A 26,048-nucleotide genomic window follows, 5' to 3' on the forward strand; every position below is an offset into this window, starting at 1 on the left:
AAATCTGTTTGCAAGTTGGGCCGTTGCTCTTCCTGGTGCTGCGGGGGAATGGGGAGCTTTCTCTAGACCCTTGGTGTTACTTCTGTGATGTGCATCTGCTTTGATGCTTTTATTGATGGTCCTCCCTGTTCTGGGATGTCCAGAGGTACCTTCTGCCACAGAGGGAATTGTTTTGGTCCCAACTTCCCCTGTGTCAAGCTTGGTCCCTGCGCACCATTATGTTGAAGGGCAGGCATCCTTATTTTGGCAGGAGAGTGCCTTGTACGTGTGTTATCTGAATCAGTAACAAAGTATGAGCCTTAGGGATTGTCCCATCCCTCTGAGCTGATGAACACACTTGAACATGAAAAAGTACCCAAAGAAGGGAAGAAAGTAAATAGTTTTCTGCTCTCGGTAAAGAGGAGGGTTTTGTGGCTGAGATGGGGTAAGGAGGCAGGGAGGAAGACTGGGAGCAAGGTGGCATCTGAGTGCATATATGGTCTTACGGCTCATATTTGTGTTTTCCAGTGGGGGCACAGTGTGGTTCGTGCCTGCTTCCTTTTTCTCTTTTGAATACCCCAGAATACCTGCTGCTGCTTCTGTTGATGCTTTGCTGTGATTCCTGCTTGAGGCTGGTGTAGCATAGGGGAGTCTTTGAAGAACAGGCTGAATGGCTGCTGTCCCCACTTCTCAGATTCTGTCGGTAGAGTCCCCGTGAGTGTCACCCCCGTACAACACTGGCATCCACTTCCCACCTCAGCCCTACTGTTGTAGCCCTGCGCTGCTGGCCCCAGGGGGACACTTACCCGCACTGGGGTGTCTGAACAGGACAAGGCAGTGCTTTCCTTGCTGAGCAGCGTCCTTGCAGGAGGCAGGACAGCACCCGTGTTTCCCAGCATGATGGTCAGCAAAGTTCTGCTCTTCAGTCTCCTTCTACTGTTGTGTTCCTTGCTGCTGGTCACCTAGCTGGGGCTTCATACTGGTGACCCCAGGTGATGTTCCTCCCAAATCCTGGTGGCCTTGTCACCCAGGTGAGTGTGGCCCTAGCCTACTGCTGGCTGCCCCGCTCTAGGTGTCTCTAGCGGCCACAGCAGTAGCTTTGCAGCAGAAGGTGGCCGTGGGCAGTGTGGCAGCTGGTGCTGGAGGTGGAAGGGCTTTGCAGGGCCGTGCAACCAAGGAGCGGTTTTGCAGCCCTGTGGTGGTGCCTTACCGGCATGTGTGGATGGTCTCCCCAGGGTGCACATGGCCTGCTGGCACCCATGGGCATGTCAGTGCCTCCTGTGGCTCCATCTGCTGCGGTCCTGCATGTCTTGCCACCATGGAGCCTTAGGAATGTCATCCCATGGAGCCCTAGCAATGTCACCTAGCAATCACCTAGCAATTATCTCCCCCCAAGTGCCATGTTCTGCTATTGAGTCTTGTATTTTCCCTCTATTTCTGTATTTTTAAGTGAAAAGGAAATGAATGTGATGCTGCGCAGGTGTCTGCCAGCTGCATTGGTGATCTTCACTCCTGTGGGACCCCAACCTGAGGAAAGCAATGGGGGCGAGCAGTTGTGATGAATATGCATCGAGCCCTGGTGTCCCTGCTGAGCTCTCCCTCTTCCAGGAAAGCAAAAGTCCAAATGCCTGAGAAGTGCCCCTGCTCTGCTCTTTGCTTGTAGTAATCCTGTTGTCTGGACTTGCTTAATAAATTACTAGTTCTGTCTTTGCTTTTTACCTTTCCTCCATGGATGACACGGGTGGGTGAAGAATGGACGCGAGGAGCTGGGCATGCCAATGCCCTTGCCGGGGTTTTTCCTGCGAGCGCAGGCAGCCGGGTTAAACAAGAAGGTGGAAGCGGGCTCTGCGGTGCCGTGCCGGGGCCTGGCTTGCCCCTGGGACTACACGGGCCCTGCTTCCTGAGCAGGAGAGCTGCTTTATGTTGTGGTTTTACTAAATGAATTCAAAGCTTGGCCTTCCTCCAGGCGAAGTCTGGGCCAAGTGCCAGCAGAGCAGCCCCTGGGGAGAGCACTGGAGCAAGGAGGGGCCAACAGCAGGGAAGAGCGGAGGAATCCAAGAAGGCAGATTTGCCTAGAAAACAGCTCTGTTTCCATCTGCTCGGTCAGGAGTTGCTATAGGAACTGGGATGATAGAGGCAGGGCCATCTCCTGGGCCTGTCTGTGTGTGCGGAGGGAGGGAGGAGGGAGGAGTTACTCAAGTTTGAACATATCATGTGTGCTGGTGGAAAGTTGCAAGGAATGTCGAAACTACAGCCTGGCTCAACCTATGGAGTTCAAAAGAGACATGGCAGTTGTTCCCTGTGCCCAGCAGGCCCCGGGCAAGGCAGGTAGGGTCCTTCCAGCTTAACTCGGCTCTCAGCTTGCGATCAGCTCTCTCCCCAACGCGTTTCCGTCGTTGGCTAGAGCACAAACGCCTTTGGAGACTTGCTGGAAATGGAGGGGGGGAATTTTGTTGAGGTGGCAGTGCTGGGAGGTGAAGGCTTTCCTCCCCGGGCTGGTAGTGAGATGGTGGCTCTTTGTGCCCTGTTTTCCTTCCCGCAGGGTTGGATCAGGGCTGTTCCCGCAGCATTGCGTGCCTGGGGCCCTCTGGGACCCGCGGGATCTTTTGTTGGGTAGAAATGGGAAGCTGGATGGTGTCGTGCTCCCAGACAGAAGTGGTTTCTGGGGCTGTGGCTCTCCGGGAAAGCCCATGGTGTTTGAGCTCTCAGCCATGCTCGCCTGAAATGTTTCAGGGCTCGGGCTGAGTCAGATATGCAAAAATTGGGTCTGGCAGCAAGTCGCTTGTGGATGGTGGGAAAGTAGGGGGGAATGTGCTCTCGGCCTCCAAGCCCCGGCAGCTCCTTCCCCGCACAAGTTTTGTGGCTGCGTGTCACCTGCATTCAGTCATCTCTTCTCCCAAGGAGCTGCAGACCTCCCTGTCCCCTCCTGATGCACCTACTGCGATTTTTGTCACTGTCAAACTTTCTCAGACTCATATTTTAGCCTAAAACACAGGAGTGTGAATATGCAGGAAGCTGCTCCTGAGAATCTTTGTTGTTAGGGTTAACCATGGGACTCTCCAGTAGCAGGCCTTCCAGGTAAAATCTGATTATTTCCTCAGTAAACCCATTTTTTTCAGGTGCTGAGAACTTTCCAAAATAGCCGTGTTTCCACCGGAGCCTTCTAGGGTCGCTCACCCCTCCGCAGGTATTCATTTAATAGGTTTGGCTGAAATTTCATCTGCCCTTTTTGTGTCACAGAGGATAATCTCTGCTAAAAACAAAATAAATAAAGGCGGGTAGGGTTGTTTCTCTTGTTGAGAAACTGCACAATAAGCTGCCGAAAACTGAAATGTGATCTCTGTACACCGAGGCGAAGCTTGCCAAACGGGATTAGATCACAGCCCACCTACTCAAGCACCCATCTTATCTCGGGCAGCGGCTGCTTGGCACATTGCGCATGAAAGCCACAGAGCCTGAATGCAGGCAAATGTGGAATAACCTGCCTGAGCAGGAGATAACTTTCTGGTCACATTAATCACTGGTTTGCTTATGCCTGGCTGGATGAAAACTTTACATCCAGTGTACTCTTTCTTTTACATTGCTAATGGAATCGCAGATGTTCTTATTATGTAGATCCACTTCCAATATTTTATTGAATTACTCCCACATTGCTCTGTGGCAATATTTCCCAGCGGCTTAATGCGCATGGTATGCCATGGAATTTCATTTCCTTAGTTTTAATTTGTTGTTCATTTTCAATATGGAAAAGAGGTACATGGGATCCTTTTTTTTGGTCTCGGCGTCATTATTTTACATACTACTTCTCCCCCCACATCTCTCCTGTTCCTCTCGTCTTTGCCTCTAACAATCCCAGGATTTTTCTGCAGCTACCTGCCTTCTTTGTAACTGCTAAATCTTATTACTTCTCTGTGGGCTCCTGTTTCTGGTCTGTCTTGAGAAAATTTGATCAGAATCGGCCATTCTGGCTTTCTGTAGCTGTGAAATGCTGCTAGAGCTTCTCCTTTGTTTATAAGCAAAACACTTGGTTTGATCGAAATACATTGTGGTAAGCAAAGATCTTCCTTGAACTCTCTGTAGTCATGCTAGGTATTTTGCTGGAACATCTAGTTAATTGAAATTTCATCTATGCACGTGAGAAGTTAAATTTTTATCTCGTAGGGTTGTTCTAGTAAATAATAAATCCAGCAGAACATGGCTAGACCTGCCTGGAAATTGTCACTGCAGTCTCCAGGCTTGATGCAGCAATTTCAGCTGATCCATAAGTGTTGCCACTCACTGCTCCCATCTTTGCCAGGCACTTCATAAATTAAACTTTAAAACCACTTTGTGTAATACACAAAGTTTGCCCCAGCAGAAGGTGACAGCTGTGTGTACCCAGGTTTGGCTGCCTTGGTTAGGTGCTGTGATGCAGGTTCTGCTCGGGCTCTGAAGAAGTGGTACCCACTGAGGACACAACCTGCCGTGTCCCCTCGCGTTCAGGCCAGTGTGCTGCGGGAGGGCAGTACCACCTTCCACTTGCTGCATTTTGGTATTTGGGGTTATTTTGATCTGTGGAATGCGGTAAGTGGGGATAATTTTTGCTTCTTTCTGATATCGGAAAAGCTTCTTCAAGTTTGGTATCTTTTTGGAGATGTGTAGTGGCTTTTCACATTCATAAATATTTTTTTGGTAAGACTCCAGCAGAGCCACTGATGCTCCTCATGCGAGGGCAAGGTCTGTGTGCCAGTGACAGGTGCACTCAGTTTTCGTTTTGTGAACATGAAGACACATTTTACAAAACTTATAAAATGTAGCTTTTGGTAGTATCAGCATTTCTGTGGTGGTTTGATGGAAACTAGATGGCCAGCTAAATTAGTAGATGTTCCAAAATAGTGTTTCTGGTTTGATTTTCACTGAACCATCTCTTAGAGTTTGGCTTCCACCCTTGCAAAAAACCAGCAGCTTCCCGGCTTGGTGCTGGGTACTACATGCGGCTGTAGGCGACTTTGCTTCTCTTCTGGATTTGTACGGAGTCTGCCCCAGTAATCACGTTTTATCTTTTAAAAAGAATCCACTAGGAACAATTTGTAAAAAAGGTTGTAGATAAGTAGCTGTTACTGTAAAGTAGGTATTTTGGAAGGTAAGCAATTAATAAGGAAAGCTAAAGATAACTGAAAAAGCATAGCAAATGTATCTCAGGGCAGCGAGAAATATTTTAGTATCTGTATAACAAAATAAATTTCATCAATGGTGTTTATATTGTTGGGAAAGGTTAAAAAAACCCAACTGATTGTTAATAACAATACCGAGAAGTAAAACGTTTCCTGTGTTTGGGGAGAAGCTGGATGATGTACTCTCCTTTATGAGATATCGAAATACCTTCCGTTGCACTGGTAACGAGGGAGGGTGTTAAACACAAGATAACATTTTAAAGTCTTTGAAACTTGAGCAAGATTGGAACCTGTTTGTTTAAAACAAATTGGCAGAGCAGCTTTCTGAATCCTGGCTGCCGATGTGTAATAAATCTGGGAAAACCAAAGGAGTTCCAGAAGTTTGGGAAAACATAAATGTTGTAGCAGTGTTTTAAAACAGAATGGGAGCAGGTAACCAACAGGCAGTTGAGAGGAGCCTCCAGCCAGAGCAAGACCTGGGGAAGCTGGTGCGTTTGTTAATCAATGTCAAATTAAAGAAAGAACATGCTCAGTGATCCATGTGCTCTGATGGAAAGCAGATCACGTCCGAAAAGTCTTCAGATTGTGGTTTTTAATGAGATTCCTGTACTGGTTGCCAAAAGTAACTGCGTTGACATCATATACCTGGATCCTGACTTGGTTCCCTGCTGTTGACCAAATGCTGCTCCCGGGAGGCAGAAGAGGCTCCGCTTTGGGAGCAGGAGCGTGTTGGGTCCCCGGGGCAGCTCCTGGGCAGAACAGTGACAGCAGGTCCCCCTTGCCATGGGCAGGGTCCCAGCTCTGGCATATCCTTCATGCTCTGCTTGGGTGCCTCACCGCTGCTGGCAGCTGGTGGGCTCTGGGCTAAGAAACACCCTCCTGGGCAGTTTTTCTGGTGTCTGGTCTTTATTTGCTGTTAGTGTAACCAGTCCCTGCCTTCTCGCTGTGCTAAGGTGGCGGTATCTCTGTTTCCATTTCGCCCATCCGTACTGTGTTGAATGAGTTGATTTAGAAAGTGCCACCTGATACCTCTCAAAAATAGTTACCAGTGGGAATGTGATCCACGAAGTCCCTAAACGGAGGGCCATGGAGTAGTGCTCTGGCATCAGTATGGAACAAACTCAGTTATTCCCTAGTTTGCCCATGAAGAAGCTGGTGGGCGTCATAGCAAAATCCAACTAGAGCTGTCCCACTGCCTGGATGGAGCCTAAGTCTCACGAGTGGTGACTTGGGAGAAAATATTAAGCAACTAAAACTTGGCTTCACTGAGGAGGGTGATGGAGCCAGGGTGGTTTAGTCGGGACAAGAGAAGGCTTTGGGGATACCTCAGAGCAGATTATCAAGAAGACAGAAACGGGCTCTTTACTGGTGTGTGGCAGGAGGTTTGGCAGTGATCATCAACTGAAAATAACAGGAGGGTCTGCCTTGGCATAAGGAGGGGTGAAGTCTTCCCTCTGTGGACAGTCAAGTAGTGGAAGAGGTTGTCCAGAGAGGTGGGGGAGCCCCATCCTTGGAGGTGTTTAAGACCCAGCTGGACAAAGTCCTGTACAGGCTGCTCTGAAATTGGTGCTAACCCTACTTTGAGCAGGAGGTGGGATTAGATGCTCTCCTGAGGATCTCCTCCAGCCTGAATAATTCTGCGACTCGGTAACCTGATCTCTTTCTGAATGCAAGTTTGAGTACAGTTAAGTAAAAGGTTATGGTGGAGCCCCTTGAGAACGGGAAGGGAGGAAGGTGGTTTAGATTGAGTGCTCTTAATACTCCATCTGTCATCTCTGTGGTTAACATGTCATATATATGGTTGCTATGTGAGACTCTCGCAGTGGAAGATTGTAGGTCTTGAGAGGACTATTGCTAACTTGTAGTTGATATGTTTTAAGGATAGTTTAAAACAAAAAGTAAGCAACCTCCTCAAAAAAAAAAAAAGGAGGGGGGGGGAAAGGCTGGGGAGAGATGCCAGTGTAAGGAATAGAGAGAAAATGTCAGTGTGCCAGGTGCTCTCTGGTGCCTGATCTGCATGGGCAGGAAGCTCTGCTAGGGGACAGTGGTCGCTGCTGCTTTGGGGCAAGGAGAAAGGAGGTAACCGGAACTTTTTGTGCATGTCTTCTATTCTCCTGCCACTTCTGTCATACAGAAACAGTGGGACTGGAGCCTGGAGGCTGCCTCTCAGTTGAGGGGACGTGTATTTTGGCGTGGAGGAGGCTCCCCCTGCCCTTGGGTTTAGGGTTCCTCGAGGACGGTGTGTGTTCATGTCCCATGTAGAGTCGCAGTGTGCCTGGCAGCTCTGCCTGGGCCGTGGGAAGCACCTCCAGGTTCCTCAGCTGAGATAAGCACAGAGTACCCTCGCCCCGGGGTCGGTGGGGAGGGGTAGCTGTGTTTTTGGAGTAGCTGATCTAAGAACCACCCATTGTTAGACAATGAATTGCATTTCCTTATCTTTGGCTTTGCCTTTCTAATGGTTTCTAATTTTGGCCTGATTACTTTGATGGATTAAATTACTTTTGTTCCTTTATCTCTAAATCTGGTTTTGTGACAAAAGTGCTCTGTGCTGTGTCACAAACTGAGGACACCCCAGTCCTGTGGGACTGGCCAACAGGCAATGGGAAAATGCTGCAGGATTTGTGGGTCTCTGACTCCTTTGCAAAAGCACCCGCAGCGCTCTCTGGGCTGTAGGAAAGGCACTTCTTCATGCTTGGGTCCATGGGCTGAACCTTCTCCCAGTGTTAAATGGCTATGTCATGGGTGACTGGAATGCTGTTTTTCTCCTAAAATTTAGCAAGTAGCAGTGGCTACAAGATGGAAAATGAGGTTCAAACCCTCCTCAGCCTCAGGGCAGTCCTATCACCCACCCCTCAAGGGGGCGACCACAAAGTACACCGACCTTGATGTTCCCATTCTTCTGCCACTGCCTCAGACCTAGCTCTGTGGTGTCCCTGTCCCCACCCCACGTGCCACTCCCACATGTTGTGGTCCCTTTCCTAGCCTCATGTGTTCTTTTGTGTCTCTTGTGGTGACAGGTCTCCTAATGCCACCTCAAGGATCACACTGGAGCCTATTCCTGTCTCACTTTTCTCATTGCTCTGTCTTACTTCTCACATGCATCTTGATTAACCCAACCCTTTCACCTAAAATCTGGTTGCTTATTTGTCCAGCCTTGTTGCTGCTCAGGATATCACCTTGTGGGGTCAACTCTTCCTGCCCCATGTCCCCAACCACATTCCTAACGTTGCCATGGGTTTTTGCTCTTTCTGACCATCTCTGTTGGTGCCTGTATCCAAGAACTCCTGTTGCAGCCTCACGTTTCTTGCTGGGGTCTTGCTGGGCCTGCCCAGCTCCCGTTACTGTCTGACGTGTTGATTTTTGGTGTCACTATTTGCACTTGGTTTGTCCACATGCCACCCATGTGTCATGCAGAGACCTCTCCCCATGCTGCCTGGTTGATTCAATCTAGGGATGACCAGAGAGACCACGGTCCAAGTTCACTTAAGGGAAAACTTGTTGCCACCTTCTTGCGGGGCTCCTGCATGTGTGGCATGGCTGTCCTGGTACTGGTCCCATCCATTCACCCTCCAGTGGTTCTGCTGGAATGGGTGGCCATCTTCTCAGGCCAGCAGTCCTGCTCTGATTTTTCCAGTTGTAAGGCAGTTGGTTTCATTAGAAGATATTGCTTTTCCTTAGGATTTTTGTCCCCATGCACTCTTAGCATGATGCTAGCCGAGTTGCAAAAGGCAGAATCTTTGTTAATGGTAGATAGGAATGTATAGGGAATTGATGACTGGGGCTTAAAAGCCCTCTAAAAAACCCAAAGCTGATAGTGTCAGCAAGAAGTATTTGAATAATAAACTAAGCAAAATCTTTTAAGAAGTGATCAGAATCCTTTCTGCTAAGCACTTCCATCAGTAATTTCTGTTTGGTCCGAACTGGACCTGCATGCGTCATAAGTATGCGCTCCAGAGGAAGACTGCTGGGCTTGGGGTATCTCAGATTAATTCTGAGGCGAAGATAAATGTTCCACCATCATTCTGGAGCCAGAACAAGGGAAATCACACTTTCTAACCTCTGTTTCTTCAGGCTTCAGATACTGTCCCAATTAGTAGCTTTGCTGCTTCCTCCTTGAATTCCTTTAGGAATGCTAGGAGATACTGTCCATTTCTCCTGACTGTTCCTGATCCTCTTCTGAGGATACTTTTCTTTAGGATACATCCTCTTGTAGTACATACAGAGTGCATCATACACACACCTATGAGTCTTGCTCATGACTGTGGAGTTTCTTGGCGCGGTGCTGGCCATCTGTAATGGGATTCCTGCAGCAAACCCTAAGGTCCCGCTCCGAGGTAATGATCTGTGAAGGAACCAGTTAAAACAAATGCCTGTTTCAGTTGGGATCTAGAGAGGCTTGCAAACATGCCAGACCTCCATAATGGATCTCTGGAGGGAGAACAGTACCTGGAGGAGCTCCAAGTCCCACCTTCTTCATGCACATCGCTAAAGAATAGCTCCCTCCTGCGCCCACTGTGCTCTTGCTCGTAGGCCCCATGCTGCTCCGGGGACAGCGCTGGGTCACCGCGAGCTGTTTCTCTGCGGAGACATGGATTGGCTTTTTAGACGTGGTATCTGCCAGGTATACTGGGAAAAACTGCCCTCTTTTGCATTTCTTAGTGAGTTTTTCAGCAGCAAGTAGACCAACTAGACTTTTTTTTTTCCACTCTCACAATGATTGTAACAGGATTTTATTCTCCTGCAGCCAGCTGTTAGCAATTAGCAACTTGATCCATTCAGTCCTGAGAACAGAGTTTAACACTTTCTTGCCTCTGTGAGGATGTTGCTAATCCTGTTTTTGCTGGTTTTGGGCTTGTGCTGTAGTTTTGGCACTTTCTGTGTATGTGTGGGCAGGTCAGGAAGAAAGGCGCAAGTACAGCAAGGGACTCAAATGCAGCTGAAAGAGCTACAAAGGGAGGTATCAAGTCGTCTACCCAGAAAAAAATCATCAGAAGATGATTTCCAAGCAGTTTTTAGAGAGGCTTGTATTTAGTAGTGTATTTCAGCATGTTCTAGCACTGGAAAGCATGCAGTTTGGGAATGCAGTCTACTACTAGCTGAGACTTCGACTCGGCAGAAATCAACATCAGTAGTTCTTCAAACGGCGGTTTCCAGCAGTACAAGCTCCTGAGTGGAGCTGAGGCTCCTCTAAATTACGAGGCAGGGGTGAAAAACACTCTTGGTGACCTTGCTCAAGGGAACAACAGCTGCTGTAGAGCAGATGAGAAGACGAGAAATTACACAGTTTGCTCCCTGTGTGCAGCACCTCTCCCGGGACTCCCAAACATGCGCTTTGGTGGTCCAGGACTGGGAGCCAAGCGTGGTGGGAAGAGCAGACCTCTCACAGCCTGAGCCCAGCTGCTGGAGTCCCTGTGTAGGGCTGAACCACTTGAAATACTTTGTCACTGCCACATAGAAAGGTGAGAATTTGTCTCACCAAACTGTGGCCACCTGGAAATGATGAAGCTAGTTCAGGCCAGCCATTTATGTTCCCTTTGTCATCTGTGGAGATAAACATGTCCCAAGAAGATGCATCCTGCTCATCTTGGACACTCTTTAGGCAAGGGCCAAATTCAAATCCAGCTTTCGTAAGCACAGAGCTGCAGGCAGACGAGCTCTATAGCCAGCTCCAGAGGTTTCCTTGTCTTTCCTGGAGGTCAGGCTGGTCTCTATGGCCACACCTTCCAGTTTTGGCTTGCACTTCCCCCAAGCCGCACCATTTTTTACTTGACCTGCTGAGCTCCGTGTGCCCATCAAGTCCTGAGAAGCCCCTGGTTCACAGGGTGCTGGCTGCGGCAGGGTGGGACAGACAACTGTCTGGGGTGCCCCAGCCTATACCTGTCTTGGCATACCTTGTCCATACCTCCTTGGCAGGAGCTGATGTGGCGCTTGGGCATCTCTGTGTGGCTCTCCTTGTCCCAGCCCTATTCCTTCTTCTCTCCTGTTATCTTTTATGTTCTGATCACTGTATTCAAGCGGTTCAATGATGTGGCAGTACAATGGGTGTGATTTAGGACGTGGCCTGAGCTTTGCATAAAGCCAATAGGCACTTAAATTGTGGTGTTTGGTCTCTACCTGGTTGAATGAGATAATGTTGCTCTTCGTGCTACACATCACGTTATTATATTGCTGCGATATTGGTGGCCATTGTCATGACTTGCTTGCCTGTCATTTTGAGAGGATGACAAACTTAGCATGACTACTCTTTTGTCAAAAGACAAAATCCCTACGCTAAGACTCGGCTCAGTACTTTTCACTCGGGGTGGTAGGTGATGCCAGCTGGGCTGTGAGCCCTGTGCCGGTGGCAGAGGATGGATGCTCCTTCATCCCTGGGCTCTGCTGCAGGCAGCTGCCTTCCTGCTGTTGGTCCTTCTTTGCTGGGCTTCTGGATCAAGTGGGAAGCCAAGGCATTTGAACGCTTAACAGAGATGTCTGCAGTTGCTATCTCTTTTTTTTTTGTGCTTCAGCAGTGAGCTCTGGTCCTCACCTAGTGATGTACCATTGCTGTTTCCGTGCTCTCTGGCCACCCTTTCCCTTAACACTGGCCAAGTCAGAGGGAAATCCAAGGGTGTTTTTTGGTGGGAGCCAGCCTGTGCCTTTACAGATGCCTGACCCTCTCCCTGTTTACCAGGCTGTTTCTGGCCCCTGAAGGGCTGATGGAGTTGGGTGTATGTGGGCTCATCCTCTGCCATCTGAGGGCTCCAGTACAGCCGTCAGCTTTCCAACCTCCAGTTGAGAAGTCACCTGGGAGATGTCTCCAAGCTGCTGTTCTCCTGCCAGGGTCTCCTCAGCAACTTGCAGCTCTGTTCAGTGGCTGGTCCAGCATGGGGACCCAGGGGAAGGATCTCCTCTAGCCCAGGCTACACCCCCATAGCCCAGCTGATCTGGGCAGACAGCTGATCATGGTCAGGGCACCCCATATACCACTAAACAGCTCTCTGTTGTGTTTCCCATCACCTCTTCCAGTAACATTGTTAAAGTTAAAGCCTTAATGTTCAACACACTTTCCTTTCTCACCTCCTGTGGGAGGACAGTCTCCTCCAGTGCTGAAGTCTCTGCGGTTCCCTTTGCGCATCCTGCTTTGGGAGCCTCTGGGGCACCCCAGCAAATCACCTGCACAGAATGACATCCACTGTGTCCGTCTTCAAACTCTGCTGCAAAAATGTCTTTGCAAAATCTCTCTCTGCATGGCTACAAGAAGTCTCTGCTCCATCGTATGTGCAGCCTGTCACGGGATGGTGGGAGTTGGTGTGTTTGCATCAGAGATCACCCCCCTCATTGCAGGGGGGAAAGACGACCTTGGATGCTCGCACAGCTTGAGAATGCTTGGGTAAAACCTCCTTTCTGATTGCCAAACCCTCCTGCTGAGAGATGGCCTGCCTTTTCTCTTCCGTGCTTTGCTTTTGCACACTCGCCACCCAAGATGCCACAAAATCACAGAACCTTGTGGTCACCCTCCTTCCAGCCTTGGCCAGGGCGCTCACGTGGACCACGTGAGGTGGCTAGAGCAGGAGGGGTCCTGGCAATTTTAAGGTCTTTTTTGGGTTTGCTTGCATTATTGCATGGCTGGGCACAGCATCCACCGATCATTAGTTTCCCCTCCTGCATGAGCATTTGGCTCTTTTCCCAAGAAGGCCCTTAGTTGTTTTTCAGGCTCAGAGCCATCTTTTCTGATGGAATCCAGCAGGGACAATGGCCAGTAGCAAATCCTTAGGAAAGAGAATAAAAACAGGGCAAGCCTCAGTGATTCTAACCCTGATTTAGCTTCTGGGCGTCTAGCAATCTGTGGCTGGGGGATTTCCTGAGCCAAAGGTTTTACCTTTGGATTTAAGAAGCCGTGGTGTATCTTTCTGTTGTGAATATATCCAATTGTTTTGGTATCCACGGCAACTCACGGCTGTGACTTGTACAGTTTAATTATGTTGGGTGGAAAAAACCTCTACCTTTTGTTACAAATCTCTGAGCTAATGGCATTTGATGCTCTATCGTCCTTATACGCGTGTATGCACTGGCATAGTGATGGTCCCTTTTTTATCCTCTCTTCCTTTGCTAACAAATCCTAACATTCAATTTTGTTTTTTCACTAGCACTCTGAGGATTCTTGACCAAGTACCCCCTGGTCCTGGCAACTTTTCGTTTATTGATTCTGTTTTCTTTTTGCCTGACATTTCAATATAAGACAGAGCCTCTAACCTGCCTTCTGTAAAGCTGTCTTCCAGGATGGGAACCTCCTCAGGCTCTTTGTAGTGAATGTGGATGCAGAGAATTCACATAACTTTGCTGATATGACCTTGTGTTCCTTTAGGTGTTATCATGGCTTTCCACTGAAATTGCCAGCGTTTAAGCCCTTTGCTATTTTCCTTGTTTCCAAACAGGAAATTAAGTGTGCTTGCATGTGTGAGTGCACATGCTCTTTTGGCAGCGACGTGGACATGTAGGGAGAGATTATTTTCCCCCTGTTCTAGACATTTATCTTAAGGTTGTGTGACAAGTTCCAGAGTGCCCGCTTGGCTACTTGGAGTAGGCAGCTGGTGCAGGTAGCGGTGTGCATTGGGTGGATACGCCCCACCTGGGGAGCCTGGTTGGACTGTCCAGGTTCATTGGAAATGCAGCTTCAGCACTTGTTAATATAATAAGGAAAGTGAGGAATTGATGGGGGAGCGATTACTTTGCATTGGACTTGTTTAAGAGCAGTCAAGAGAGTATGTTTGCACAGTAATCATGGCAGCTGAGCTCTTAAAAGCTGAATTGCATTAATAGCTTTAGAGATGGTATAGGTAGTCAGGCAATCATTAATTCTTTGCTAAGCCTCTGATCAGGTGATGGGTCGGAGTAGGGCTGAGGTCAAGACACTCTTGAAGGCATGGAAGGTTGCCCAGCCCATCACGAGGCAATGACAACATAGCAAGCCTGCAGCACAGAGAAGTCCTGTCTTTTGGAGGACTCTCATCTTCTCTCTTTGCTTTGTCTTTCAGAAATGTAGATGGCAGCTGCTGTCTCTGAAGGACTCGCACCCATCTGACCCTGCGCAGCGCCTCCGATTGCTACCATGATCTTCTGCATGCTACTGCTGGCCACACTGCCTGAGCCATCTGGCACCGAAGTCAACCCTGGTAGGGAACTGCCAGGCTGGGAGAGGACTCTAATCTCCCACCTTTCATATGTTCGTTCTCAGCCTTTCTTTGCCCTCTCATGGTGAATGCATATAAGCGTAATGAATGCACGTAAAATTAATCACTAACGTAGTCCCTGGATGTCCTCCTCTGGACTGAGTTGGCCAGTCTTCCGTGACAGCTGTGCTGGAGTGAAACACTTCTCCTGACAGTCCCAGGAGGCCTCAGGCACATGGATATATACTCCTTTCTCTGCCCACTCAGGGGTCCGTGCTCTCAGCAGGCCTCTCTTGAGCTCTGATTAGCTCTTCATGAGTTTGACCGTGTGGCTTGCAGAAAAAAACCCTGATTCTAGACTGGCTCAGAGATACTGTGCTCACTGTGGAAAGTAAATTACCAGTTAGCAAAGCATAAGCCACAGCTCTCCAGCTGGCAAGAGGGGTTCTGGAGAGAGAAGCGTGGAAGGAAAGGTAGAAAACCCTACCTGGCACAGAGCTAGGGTGGAGACAGCGATGTGAGCCTACGAGTCCCTGCGGAGGGCATGACCTCTTATCCTACAGGATTTGGCAAGTTATAATCGTGATGGGGCTGAGTAAGATAACGGTCTGCAATTTATTGCAAAAATCTCTGTAATGAGGTGGTTTGAGCTGGAGACAGTCTGTGAAATAAATGATTCTAATCCTTTTCCAGCTTGGCTGGAGGTGTGGTGGAGCAGCAGTGCTACCCTGAGGACCTTCGTTTACTCTGCTGGGTCTGGCTCTGTTTGTTTGGAGCCCTTTGTCTGGCTCTGACCCTGCTCTGGCCTGTTTGAGAGTTGTGCTGCGACCAGCCAGGACTGCAGTGAGGCCCCTCCCATGTCCAACTTCTGACAGGGATTGCCATCTGGTTCTGATGTTTAAAATCTAGTGGAAGAAGAGAGGAGATGGCAGCTAGAGACTCAGGCACACGCAGGTTCCTTTTGGTGGTGGTGGTAAGCACAGAAGTTAGCACACCTGAAGGTGCAGGAATAGCTCCCCAGCCACCAGATCCTGGGAGGTGGGGTGGGCTTGGAGCACAGGGCTGTGGTCCCATCCTCCTGCAATTATCTTTTTCACCAAGAAATAGGCATGTAGCTTTGCTGACACTTCTCAGTTCTGCCTGTGACTTCCTCAAGCAGCTTTGTGTTCTCAGCTCCCACAGCTGTTCTCTGTCCCAAGGGGCTGTGCCCTGTTGTTCCCCCCCAGACTCCAGCACACCCATAGCTCCACTGATGCTTCTCAGCTCTGATGCCCTCAGGCTCCATTGATTATCTTGGCCCGATCTTCTCCAGAAGGGTCTGAAGCACCTCCTGCGTTGCCTTCTAAATCAAAGGGGCTGCTTTGTGGATGATTTCAGACCTATGTAGGAAGGATCCTGTGGAGTCCTTTTGTCTAGCATCAGTTGTTTGACCTCACTACAGAGGTGAGCTGTGACACTTTTCTGAGCCTCAGTGCATGGCAGGAGAGTGTGTTCCTGAGTGCATAGTAAAGGGTCAGGGATGTCTGAGCAGGAGTCCCGGCGGCACCTAAACCCAAGGATGGTTTTGCTTGAAAGGATGCATGTTTTGGTGAGAGCCTTGTACTGCTTGATTTGGTGAGAGCCACAGCCACCCACAGAGTGCATCCCTCGATGCCAGGGCTGCTCTGGCTTCCATCTGCCAGCCCTACGTTTGTGAACTAATGAGTTTTTTTCAGGATTGCAATAAGTCCTGGTCCCTCAGAGTCCTGCCCAGCTAGCTAGCTCTCTGCCTGGCATTGCTGTAGGGTGTGCACTTGACCTTTAAATAAAGTGTGACCAGACAGGACTCCTACTGCAGAAAGACAAAAACACTTTCTGCTTTCAGATGACAACTCAACCCGTTTGGAAAATCTTCAGGTATTTGCCCATAGTTCAGCAACATACTAGCTTTCCAGCAATAGATGAGATTGTACTGGTCTGTGGTGGGACAGGTAAGAGTGAAGACAGTCAAGGCTAGTTTGTTTACTAAACTTACTGGTCAGTATCAGAGCAAGGTTAGAGCTCTTGATTGGCTTTCAGCAACCACAATCATCATGTTTGATCCTTGCCACACACCAGTTGCCTCCCGGTGAATGCTTCTGTAAGGAAGCCTCTTAAGAAACCTCAGCTGTATGCCTGAATGTTCTGGGTGAGACCAGAGGCCTGTCCAGCTTGGTGTCCTGACTCCAGCAGGGTCCCATCCCTGCTGGTTCTGGAAGAGTGCACAGATGGGCAACCACACAGCAGTGCTTCACCCCAGGTCTGCTCTCGGCTCGCTGCAGCCTGCTGCTTAAGAGCTTTCTGAGCTAGCACTTGTGTGTTTGCCCGTCGTACTGTGAGTTTCTCTAGCTGGTTTTTGAACCCCTGTGAACCTTTTGCATTCAGAGTGTTTAATAGATTTAGGATGCATCTGTTGGTTTTGAGCTCTGCTACCTGATCTTTTGATGCCTTCTGGTTCTGGTATTTTGAGAGACAGTAATTGTTCAGGATATAATTTTTTTGTTTTCATACTTCAGTAATCTCTTCTGTAATGGTGAGCCTGCTGATCTTTCCTTTTGCGTCATCTGTGTTACCTTCTCTGCCTTTTGATGGGAGTAGGAAGGAGTAGGAGCTCTATTCCATGTCTGGTGGGTATCTGACCATGAATACAGACAGGGGTGTAACCGTGCTTTCTAGTTTTTATATGTATTCCCATAACTTGCTTTTTTCTGTATTAAATAATCTGGTACCATCAGCAAACATTGTCACCTCACCACCAGTCTTCTTTAGAAGTTTATTTAGGGATATGTAGAACATCACACATTCATTGACGCTGTGCCTGACACCAGCTGCAGCCAAACCCTGCAAACATTTCTACACTGAAATCTGGCAGGTACTTGTTTGGCCTGTGGTGGTTTATTCTCTGTGGTGGTAACAACAAAGTGGGTTTCATGCCTCTGTCTTTTTTTTGTAGCTTGGTGAACAGCTTTATCCAGGTTTGGTACAGGGGTAGCAGTCCTGAGAGAGAGAAATTTGGGGTTGTTCAGCCTGGAGAAGAGAAGGCTCCGGGGAGACCTTCGAGCCCCTTCCAGTCCCTGAAGGGGGCTACAGGAGGATGGGGAGGGACTCTGGATCAGGGAGTGTAATGACAGAACATGGGGTAACGGTTTCAAACTGGAGGAGGGGAGATTTAGATGGGATATTAGGAAGAAATTGTTTGCTGTGAGGGTGGTGAGCCCCTGGCCCAGGTTGCCCAGAGAAGCTGTGGCTGCCCCATCCCTGGAGGGGTTCAAGGCCAGGCTGGACGGGGCTTGGAGCAACCTGGGCTGGTGGGAGGTGTCCCTGCCCAGGGCAGGGGGTGGCACTGGGTGGGCTTTAAGGTCCCTTCCAACCCGAACCATTCTATGATAAATGAGGGACGGCAAGGCTGAGGGGAAGGCAGGCAGAGCTGCGGATGTGGCAGCAGAGCAGTGAGATGCCAGCCGTTACGCGTGCCACCCTGGAGTGACTGGAGCACGTACTGGCGCTTGGCTGCGTCACTGCAGACAGGGGAGGAGCTGGGGCTGTTGTGGTGGGGCTGCTGTGAGCTCAGAGGACAATGGCAAAAGATCTATAGGAAAGTCCATTTCCTTTTTTTCTGGGACTTGCAATTGACTATGTTTCTGTCTTTTAATTGTTTCATGGTTTAATCCCTTATAATGTTCATTTTAATCTGCTGTTGATGTCAGTCTGACAAAAATATCTTGCTTGCCTGTTTTGAATACTGGGCCTTAATGAATACGTTAAGATTTTGAGTTTTCTGACACATCTCTAATATTCCAAGACATGTTTAAACACTTGTGTCAGGGGAGAGAGCTTGGCCAGCTTGGATTTGTGAGCTCCATCTGCACTGCCTTTGGTGCGTTGAGCTGTATTGAGCTTGTCGAGCTCCGTGGCTTGAGCCAGTTGTGTCTGTACTCCTTGGAGGCACCGAGTTCGAGAGTCTTCTCCTGCCTGGAGAGAAATGCTTGCTCTGCTTGGGGCTGGAGGCAGGGACCAGACCAGGATGGGGTGGTGTTGGATGATCCGGGGCTTGGGCTGATGTGTAAGCTCTAACCTGCAGTGACACGACTGAGCGGGTGTTTCCATGAGCTCGTCTAGTCTTCTGTAATAGAAGCTGTTGAATTTCTCACTTGTTACTGGACCGGTGAAAATAATAACAGTTCCTATTTGAATGCAAGTCAAGTATCCAGTTTATTCCAGAAGAAGAAGAAAAAGCTTTAACAGATGCTTCCTTTTTATGTCACATCATTATTGATAAATAATTTTTTGTTGTAAAATAGGTCATGCAACCAGTAATGGTATGGTTTTCGATTTCATGTTCTTAAAATGTTTCTTTGTAAAGTTTTTTGCCTTGCTAGGACTCTGCTGAATGATATTAACTCTGAGTGTATTTCATTACTTATAATTTCAGTTTATGGTAATTATGAAGTATTTCATCCTTTTTATTTGCATTCTCTGTTTTATCGTTACCATGTTTATTCCCTAGGCATGAGAGCCTTTTAATTAAACTTGTCTGGCAATTTAGAAAGAATTGGTACTGAGTTCTTGTTTTGTTTTTCTTTTTTTTTACTTGCGTTCCCCTTTCCAGCTATATGCCGTTACCCTTTGGGTATGCATGAAGGGACGATACGAGACGAAGACATCACTGCTTCCAGCCAGTGGTACGATTCCACAGGACCCCAGTATGCACGGTAGGTTAATATCTGGCAAAAAAAATGTAATCCTTTTTTTCTTCTAGATATCCACTACGTGATTGAGGAAGAAGTTCCCTCACCCTTAAAGAAACCTGTTTGCTTAGCTTGTTCACTGTTTCCATATTAAATCTAATCAGGGTATAGTGAAAGACCAAGAGGCAGTGGTCATGGCCAGAAGCTGTAATACAGGAAACTCTGATTCAATATTAAGAAAAAACCAATAATCCTTCCCTATGAGAATGAAGTGGTGGGACAGGTACCCAGGGAGGTGATGATGTCTCAGTGTTTAGAGATTTTCAGGTCTTGGCTGTACAAGGCCTTGAGCAGCACACTGTAGCTTTGGAGTTAGCGCTGCTGTGAGCAGGAGATTGGACTCGAGAGTTCCAGAGGTTGCTTCCGACCCTCGTCTTCCGTTAATAAATCTCTAATGGATTTGTGACTTATAGGTCGGGTAGGGACAGTGCCCCTGGGATTCTTGTAGAGCGCTTTAAACTAAATCATAGGAAATCATTTACGGCGATGAACTTTTCAACAGCATCCTATTGAGGAAATGGGCTGTGTCCACTTTGACTCAAAATCCTGACAACTGCAGAGTTAAGGAATTGTTAAAAGGCAGCTAAAGGATTTTATTTCAATGTCAAGCAGTGCTATAGTCTTTCTCATAAGCTTGTCTTTTCATTTTTTTTGTCATTTAATTTCTCTCAAAGCTACTAACTGATGATTTGCAAAATACTTACAAGTGTAAGTTTCCTTAGAACTGTTTATAACGACATCAAAGATTCCTGCAGTTTTGGTGCAAGTCAGATGTGAATTTCAGGTTAACTGTGGTGCCTATATTTTTATGATTAATTTGGGCAGTCCAAAATCACAAAATTCTCCTAGTGGTTGATTATTTTTTTTTCTTAGTCTGTGGTAGACTGAAAATGCTAAGTGTTGTGTGTTTTAATGGAGTTTGAACAAGCCTGTGGGTCTGAAGGCTGTGAGACTTACTTTGTTCTCTGAGGTGTGGCTTATCTCCAGTTCTGAAAATACTTCAGGCATCACTTACCATCTGTTGCCATCATCTCTGGGCCGGGGCAGCTGGATGTCCACAGGGCAAAGACACAAAGGCACCCTCTAGCTGACTTTGTTTTGTTAGAGGTCATAGTTGTCCTATGCAGATGTCTGTCCCTGTCATTTCACAGTCACCCTTCCTGCCTTTCTTGTATCTTCTTTTACTTGCCACTTCACCATAAAAAAAGTCTTGCACAAACAGCCGACCAGCCTGAGACAAAAGCCTTCTCTAGCCTTTGCCTTGGCCTTTGGTGTCTCCTCCTGGGTAGTGCCTGCCTTGATGTACAGGGGTTGGCACTCTCTGATCCCATCAGAGCCAGGATAGCTGTCCCAAAGACAAGGGCACTTCAAGGGCTCGCTGTTCGCTAAGAAATCCCTGTTGCTAAAAAGCCCGCACGGTCTTTTTGTGTCTGGATAAATTTTTCATCTTTAAAACTCTCACCACCTTGTGGCTTGCAGAGCTGAGCCCACAGAAGCCTAGGTAAGGCTGTGTTCTTCCCTTTAGTGGCTCCACCTGCTGATTGCTGCAGCACCCTGCTCGGCACGCCATCTCCAAGGGTAAAAGCCTGTATCTTTGCCGCTGGTGCCATAATGGTCAATTTTGAAGCAGAGACCTTCACGTTGTACACCGAGCAGTATCCTGCACAAGCAACTCTGCTGAACAAAGGAAAGGTGACAGTTGTGTTGGGATCACCCAGAATAACTTGTAGATGGGAGAGCTTTTCTTTCTGAAATGTATTTTTAAGATAGCTCTTCTTTGTGCTTGTTAGAGCTGTAGGAGGTGGTCAGGCCTTACTGTAGGGGGTTTAGAAGAAGTGAGTACACACTTTACCAGCAAGGTGCTAAAAAGCATGCAGTACGCAATTACCTACCGAGTAGCATAGTTGATTCCAATCAACATGAAAGTCTGTGTCTGGGAAAGAAATTACTCCAACAGTTAATGAAGGAGATCTGAAACAGAGGGAGTTGTTCTGAACAGGGCAAAACTGGCTACAGGACCCTGATGAAAGTCTCAGTTGACCATCACCCCAAAGGGGAGAGGTATTTGGTAGCCAGCTGTCAGGTCTCACTTGCTGGTTTGGTTTCTTTCTCCCAATTCTCAATGTTTCAAGGTGTCACTTCCAAGGATCCAGTAACTGAGGGAACATCTTTTTAACGTGTGTCATTTTCCCCTCAGGTTACAAAGGGAAGAGGGGGATGGAGCCTGGTGCCCGGCCGGCTTGTTGCAGCCAGAAGATGTACAGTTCCTTCAAATTGACCTGCACAAGCTCTTTTTCATCACCTTGATTGGGACTCAGGGACGGCATGCCCGTGCCACAGGCAAGGAATTTGCCCGTGCTTACCGAATTGACTATAGCCGCAATGGAGAGCGCTGGATCTCCTGGAAGGATCGGCAGGGCAGGAAGGTGAGTGTAGTAGGAACTGAATCATGGAGCACACAGAAGTCAAGGCATCGAGAACTAGACTGTAGAAGGCACATCCTCTACGTACTGCCTAGTGCATCGTACTTTATCCTGACTCTTCTCTGTGAGGCATTCAGTATCCACTGCCTTAGTGCTGTGTTTGCTGTGACGTTGGACTGTTATTCCTCTGACCTGATCCCCTAAATCCCAGCCGCTGCTGTGACTGAAAACTGGCTCTTCATTACCTTTCTGTCCATGTTCAGAACATCATGTGAATGTCCCTCTACCAGCCAGACACTTGCTTCTAAATTGGAAGCTGCAAAGCAGATCCCTGCTTTGTGATTAAAAAAAAAAAAAACACACACAAAAAAACCCCAGGGACGAGGTGGCAGGGAGTGGAGATGAGTTTCTGAATTTCTGATAGCAGTGTTTAATGTCGGCAGAAATGAGGAGGAAGGATTTTAGAGGGTAGGAAATGTGCTGAGCACACAGACTCAAAAGAGGCTTCCCCACTCACCAGTTATCTCCTGCTGTCTCCAGATTGGAGCGCGCAGCTCAGCCCCAGCTGTGCTCTGGTCATGTTCATAAGCCTTTATTAAACTTCCCCTGGGAAGGAGTCCCCTTCATCGCATCTGCAGCTCGTCTGACCTGCTGCCCCTGCCTCAGGCTGGCTTGTGGAGTCTCAAGACCTAAGCCAGACTAGAAAAGGTACTGGGTGTGGTGATGTCTTCTAGCCCTGGGGATGCTTTGGAAGTCACGGTGGGGTCTGTATTGCAGTGTTAAATAATAGCTTCTAGCTTGTTAATGAATTATTTGCTCACTCAGACGTTTGACTGGCTATTTGGCCATTACAAGTATCTTGTCCGTCCCTCACATTTTGATGGGTACTACAAATGCTGTGTTTGCAGCATGGGAGGGGGAAGTTTAAACTCCATGGGGCTAACTGTTCTTCATCGGTGCTTTCTTAGGGGAAGTCTATCTACTTCTCAAGCTATATCAGAATTCAGTTGGTTACACATCCACAAGCAGCTAAATGGTTTTTGTCTCCCACCCCAGTCCTGTGCAGAGCAGTGTTCTCGGGCACTCAGGACTGTGTTAGTGTCGGGTGTTATGATTTACTATGGGTCAATTTTTGAAAGATCTCCCTCTTAGGTCGTAATAAGGTAAAGAGGATATATTCAGCTGTGTATGATGCTGTAAGTTGAGACAACCTGGATTCTGTTCTGCATATGTGGAAGTTCACATATATTCTGTCAGTGTGTGTACCTGTTCCCCATCAAATGAGACCAAAAAGTTTTCCCTCCTGGTACTCTTGGAGAAGATGCTTCTGCTCCTGCTGTTCTGGACACGATGTACATAATGGGGTGCAATTCCTGCCCTTTCAGCTCCTCTGTAAAGTGACCTTCCATAAAACATATTTTTCAAAATGTGTCACCAGTATCCATTAGTGAGCCCATATCTTAAAAGCATTGCTGTCTGGTCAAATAATTTGATAAAAATGTCCTGTAAAGTCATTCAAGCCTTGGAATGAGGTGCAGGTGGAGATGCAAGATCCTAATTTACTTATTTGTATGCATTAGGGAGGCCTCTTCCACTCCTGCCACTGATAGATTTCCAGTCACTGAGATTTCAGAGTGTGACTATGTGAGCCCATCTTGGCATGTCTCTGTCCAAGGAGATCACATAAATAGTTTCAGTAAAAAAAAACAACAGCCAAACAACAACAAAAAAACCCAAAATGCCAAACAAAAAACCAACCCCTTCATTGTGCCGTTTAGTTCTAGATCTCACAGGATGTTGCCTCATCAGATATGTAGCATATGCTGCACCTCACCAACAAAGTCACCTCCAGCTCTCATTTGCTCAGTAAAGGCAAAGGGTCAGGTTGATGTCCCCTTGTCTCCGACACTGCTTAAGGACAGTGCTCTCAATTGGCACTAACGTTGCATGGTGCAGCACTGTTGAGTCCCGGTCTCTCAATGACTTCTGGGATCAGCCATCTACAGTTGTTTGCCAGCAGCACCACTTCATTCCTGATGTTGTTGGGAATATTGGTTGGCATCAGTAGTTGCTGGGACTGGAAACTGGTGCCGAGTTTGTTCCACACACAGCTGATCGCTTTGGGTTTTTTGGCCCTGAGAAACAGAGTGTGCTCAATAGCAGCAACCCCACCTTGTGGAGGTGCTGGGCAAAGTGCATCTTCTCTTTTGCTTCTCTCAGAAGATGTCCATCCAGGACAGGCAAAAAGGTCAGCTCTTCCAACACAGAGCTGGTGCAAAGGTACCTCTTTCTGAGGGAGATGGCTGAAGGCTTTTTCCTCTTACTCTGTCCAGGTAGGACTTTTTGGCTTGACATATCTGCCATCCCCAAGATTCCCCAACAAATGGTCAACTCCAGAGGATCTCTTCAACTTCTGTATGAAGATGTGGGGTATTTTGCTCTATGTTGTCTCCTCTTGGGTTTTATCTCTTATCAGCAAGGTCTTCTGGAGCCAGCTTGGATGGCTTCCAGGTCTCCTGTCTTAGGCTATCTGAAAGCTGAAAGGGTTAATTGCTGTCATGTGGTTCCTGAAGTCAAGGATTGTTTATATATCCTTACTTCATTGGAAGAAGTCATGGGTGTTTCTGCTAGGAAGTGGGATCTTAAGAGGCTGCAAGTGAAAAACCAATTGGGAAGCTGAAGAGGATGAAGGAAGTGAGCTTATTTTTGGCTTTCCTCCTGTTTTCTTTGGTCAGCTCCTGGGACTGTGCACCTCTGCAGAGCTGTCCCACCAGGGGCAGGAGACTGTTCCACAGCTATCCTGCTGCAGTCCAGGAGACCACTAGATGTGGCTGGCTCTTCTTCAGGGAGATGCAGTCTTCTGAGTGGCTTCCTTTTGTGGTACAATGAGATCTTTCACTTTTCAACAGACTCTCCAGGCACACTCACTCTCTGGAGATCTTCCCTGCTGCCATGAAGAGGAAGCCACCTTTCTGCTCCCTCATTGGCCTCTCTCGTCTTTTAAATTGCCTGTACATCAGCAATTGCAATCCATGTGGCCTTTTGAGTAACCTCCATCTCTGAGTCATCTTCCTCACCAATAACATCTTTGAACAGGAGCCCTCACAATTACAATTCGGACTTTTGATATCAAAAGTGTACTTACTGTTTCCATACATCCATATCCTTTCAAAAAAATGTTTTAGGTGCTTTTGTCCACTGCTGGGGGACTGATAGCTTCAGCTGTTTCCACGCACCAACTGTCAAAATAAATAGTGGACTGTTGCCAGAACAGCGGTGAAACTTAGGGGACGGGGAGGGTGAAAGTCCCTGCCGTATCAGACTGCATTTCAGCAGGGTGGGGTGACTGTGGCAATGCCGAACACTTCAGTTCTAGACATCTGCCTTGCAGCCGCTTGTACCTTCATCCGCCGAACACTGCAGCATCTCTGGAATTCTGTTAGCTCATAGAAAAATGGCATCAGGACCCTCCACCAGGTAACTAGTGATGAGGGCAAGTGCTCGGAAACTCACTTGAAGAAAGAGGGTTACATACTAGTTACTGGAGTTTTCTGCAAAGTGAAGTCCATATGTACGTTCATCTCCCACCTGCCTTTCTCCTCTCCCTCAGAATACTGCCTGGTATGGGTCTGCAGTGGACAGGAGGTGAAACGGCAACACCCTTCACCCTGTAAGCCATGTACCAGGTAGGAGGAGGGGAGCAGCAGCAGCTAATCCTCTGCAGATACGGAATGGGAAAGCTGCCCAGTCTCCAATGATAGGGTACAAGTATACCACTGTACAAATGAACAGCACAATAAGGAGAAGTTGCTGGTAAGGATCTCTCTTCTCCAGGTGATCCAAGGCAACATCGATACTTACGACGTGGTCTTGAAAGATCTTCGGCCTCCCATCATTGCGCGTTTTATCCGGGTGATTCCTGTGACGGAGATGCCAATGACTGTCTGTATGAGGGTGGAGCTCTATGGCTGTGTCTGGTATGGTAAGTAGCAATTTCCGTGCCTGTCACTGGAAAGTAGTCCTTAAGCAGCGCTGAGTGGGGCTCGCCTGCGTCCCCATGTATGCAGAGGGAATCCCAGGCCCGTGGAACTGCTTCTGTTGGTCCACATCATAAATAAAAGGATCATATGGACAGAGATGATGGAAGCTGCTGCTGCTGTATTTCTGAGGTATATGGCCTTCTTTTTTTAGATGGTTTGGCATCCTATAGCATCCCTGAAGGAGGGACAATAGCGGCTCCTGGCTTCCCCATCGTTTATCTGAATGACTCGACCTATGATGGCTACCAGGAGCGCAGGTGGGAGAAGTCGTCCTGTTCTCTCTCGGTCACTGTGCAAATTATCTCTTCTTTGCTACTTACCTTGTCACTAGTATCTTATATCCCAAACACTTCTTTGAGATTTCCAGAGCTGCAAGCTAGCCTCTTAGTTCTCCAAAGCATCGTGGCTTCGTTATTTCAGGCCCTTTGACATGCTGTTAGTTGCTCTTTTAAAGGAGGGCATGGGCTCAGGATGCATCAGATTCATTTCCCCCAGCTGACAAAGCCTGGCAGGGAAGAAATATTTTTTTTTTTTGTTA

At 47.9% G+C, this 26,048-nt stretch overlaps 1 protein-coding gene across 8 annotated transcripts in view; it reads left to right on the forward strand.

Annotated features, from left to right (window-relative positions):
• LOC141751466 (discoidin domain-containing receptor 2-like) overlaps window positions 1–26,048 on the forward strand; it is a 62,940-nt gene that overhangs the window by 14,651 nt on the left and 22,241 nt on the right. For 5 of the 8 annotated variants that reach the window (XM_074608301.1, XM_074608295.1, XM_074608297.1 and 2 more), the window contains exons 2-6: window positions 14,147–14,284; window positions 18,909–19,011; window positions 21,245–21,473; window positions 25,305–25,452; window positions 25,662–25,767. In XM_074608301.1, the coding sequence (XP_074464402.1) occupies window positions 14,221–14,284; window positions 18,909–19,011; window positions 21,245–21,473; window positions 25,305–25,452; window positions 25,662–25,767 (650 nt within the window). In that variant the 5' untranslated portion in view covers window positions 14,147–14,220. Of the gene's footprint in view, window positions 1–2,172; window positions 2,308–3,098; window positions 3,167–14,146; window positions 14,285–18,908; window positions 19,012–21,244; window positions 21,474–25,304; window positions 25,453–25,661; window positions 25,768–26,048 lie in introns of those variants that run through there. The other 3 variants (XM_074608302.1, XM_074608296.1, XM_074608298.1) reach the window with 2 other exon arrangements.

This window comes from Larus michahellis, chromosome 15 (genome assembly GCF_964199755.1).
Source record: "Larus michahellis chromosome 15, bLarMic1.1, whole genome shotgun sequence".
NCBI classification, from domain to species: Eukaryota; Metazoa; Chordata; class Aves; order Charadriiformes; family Laridae; genus Larus; species Larus michahellis.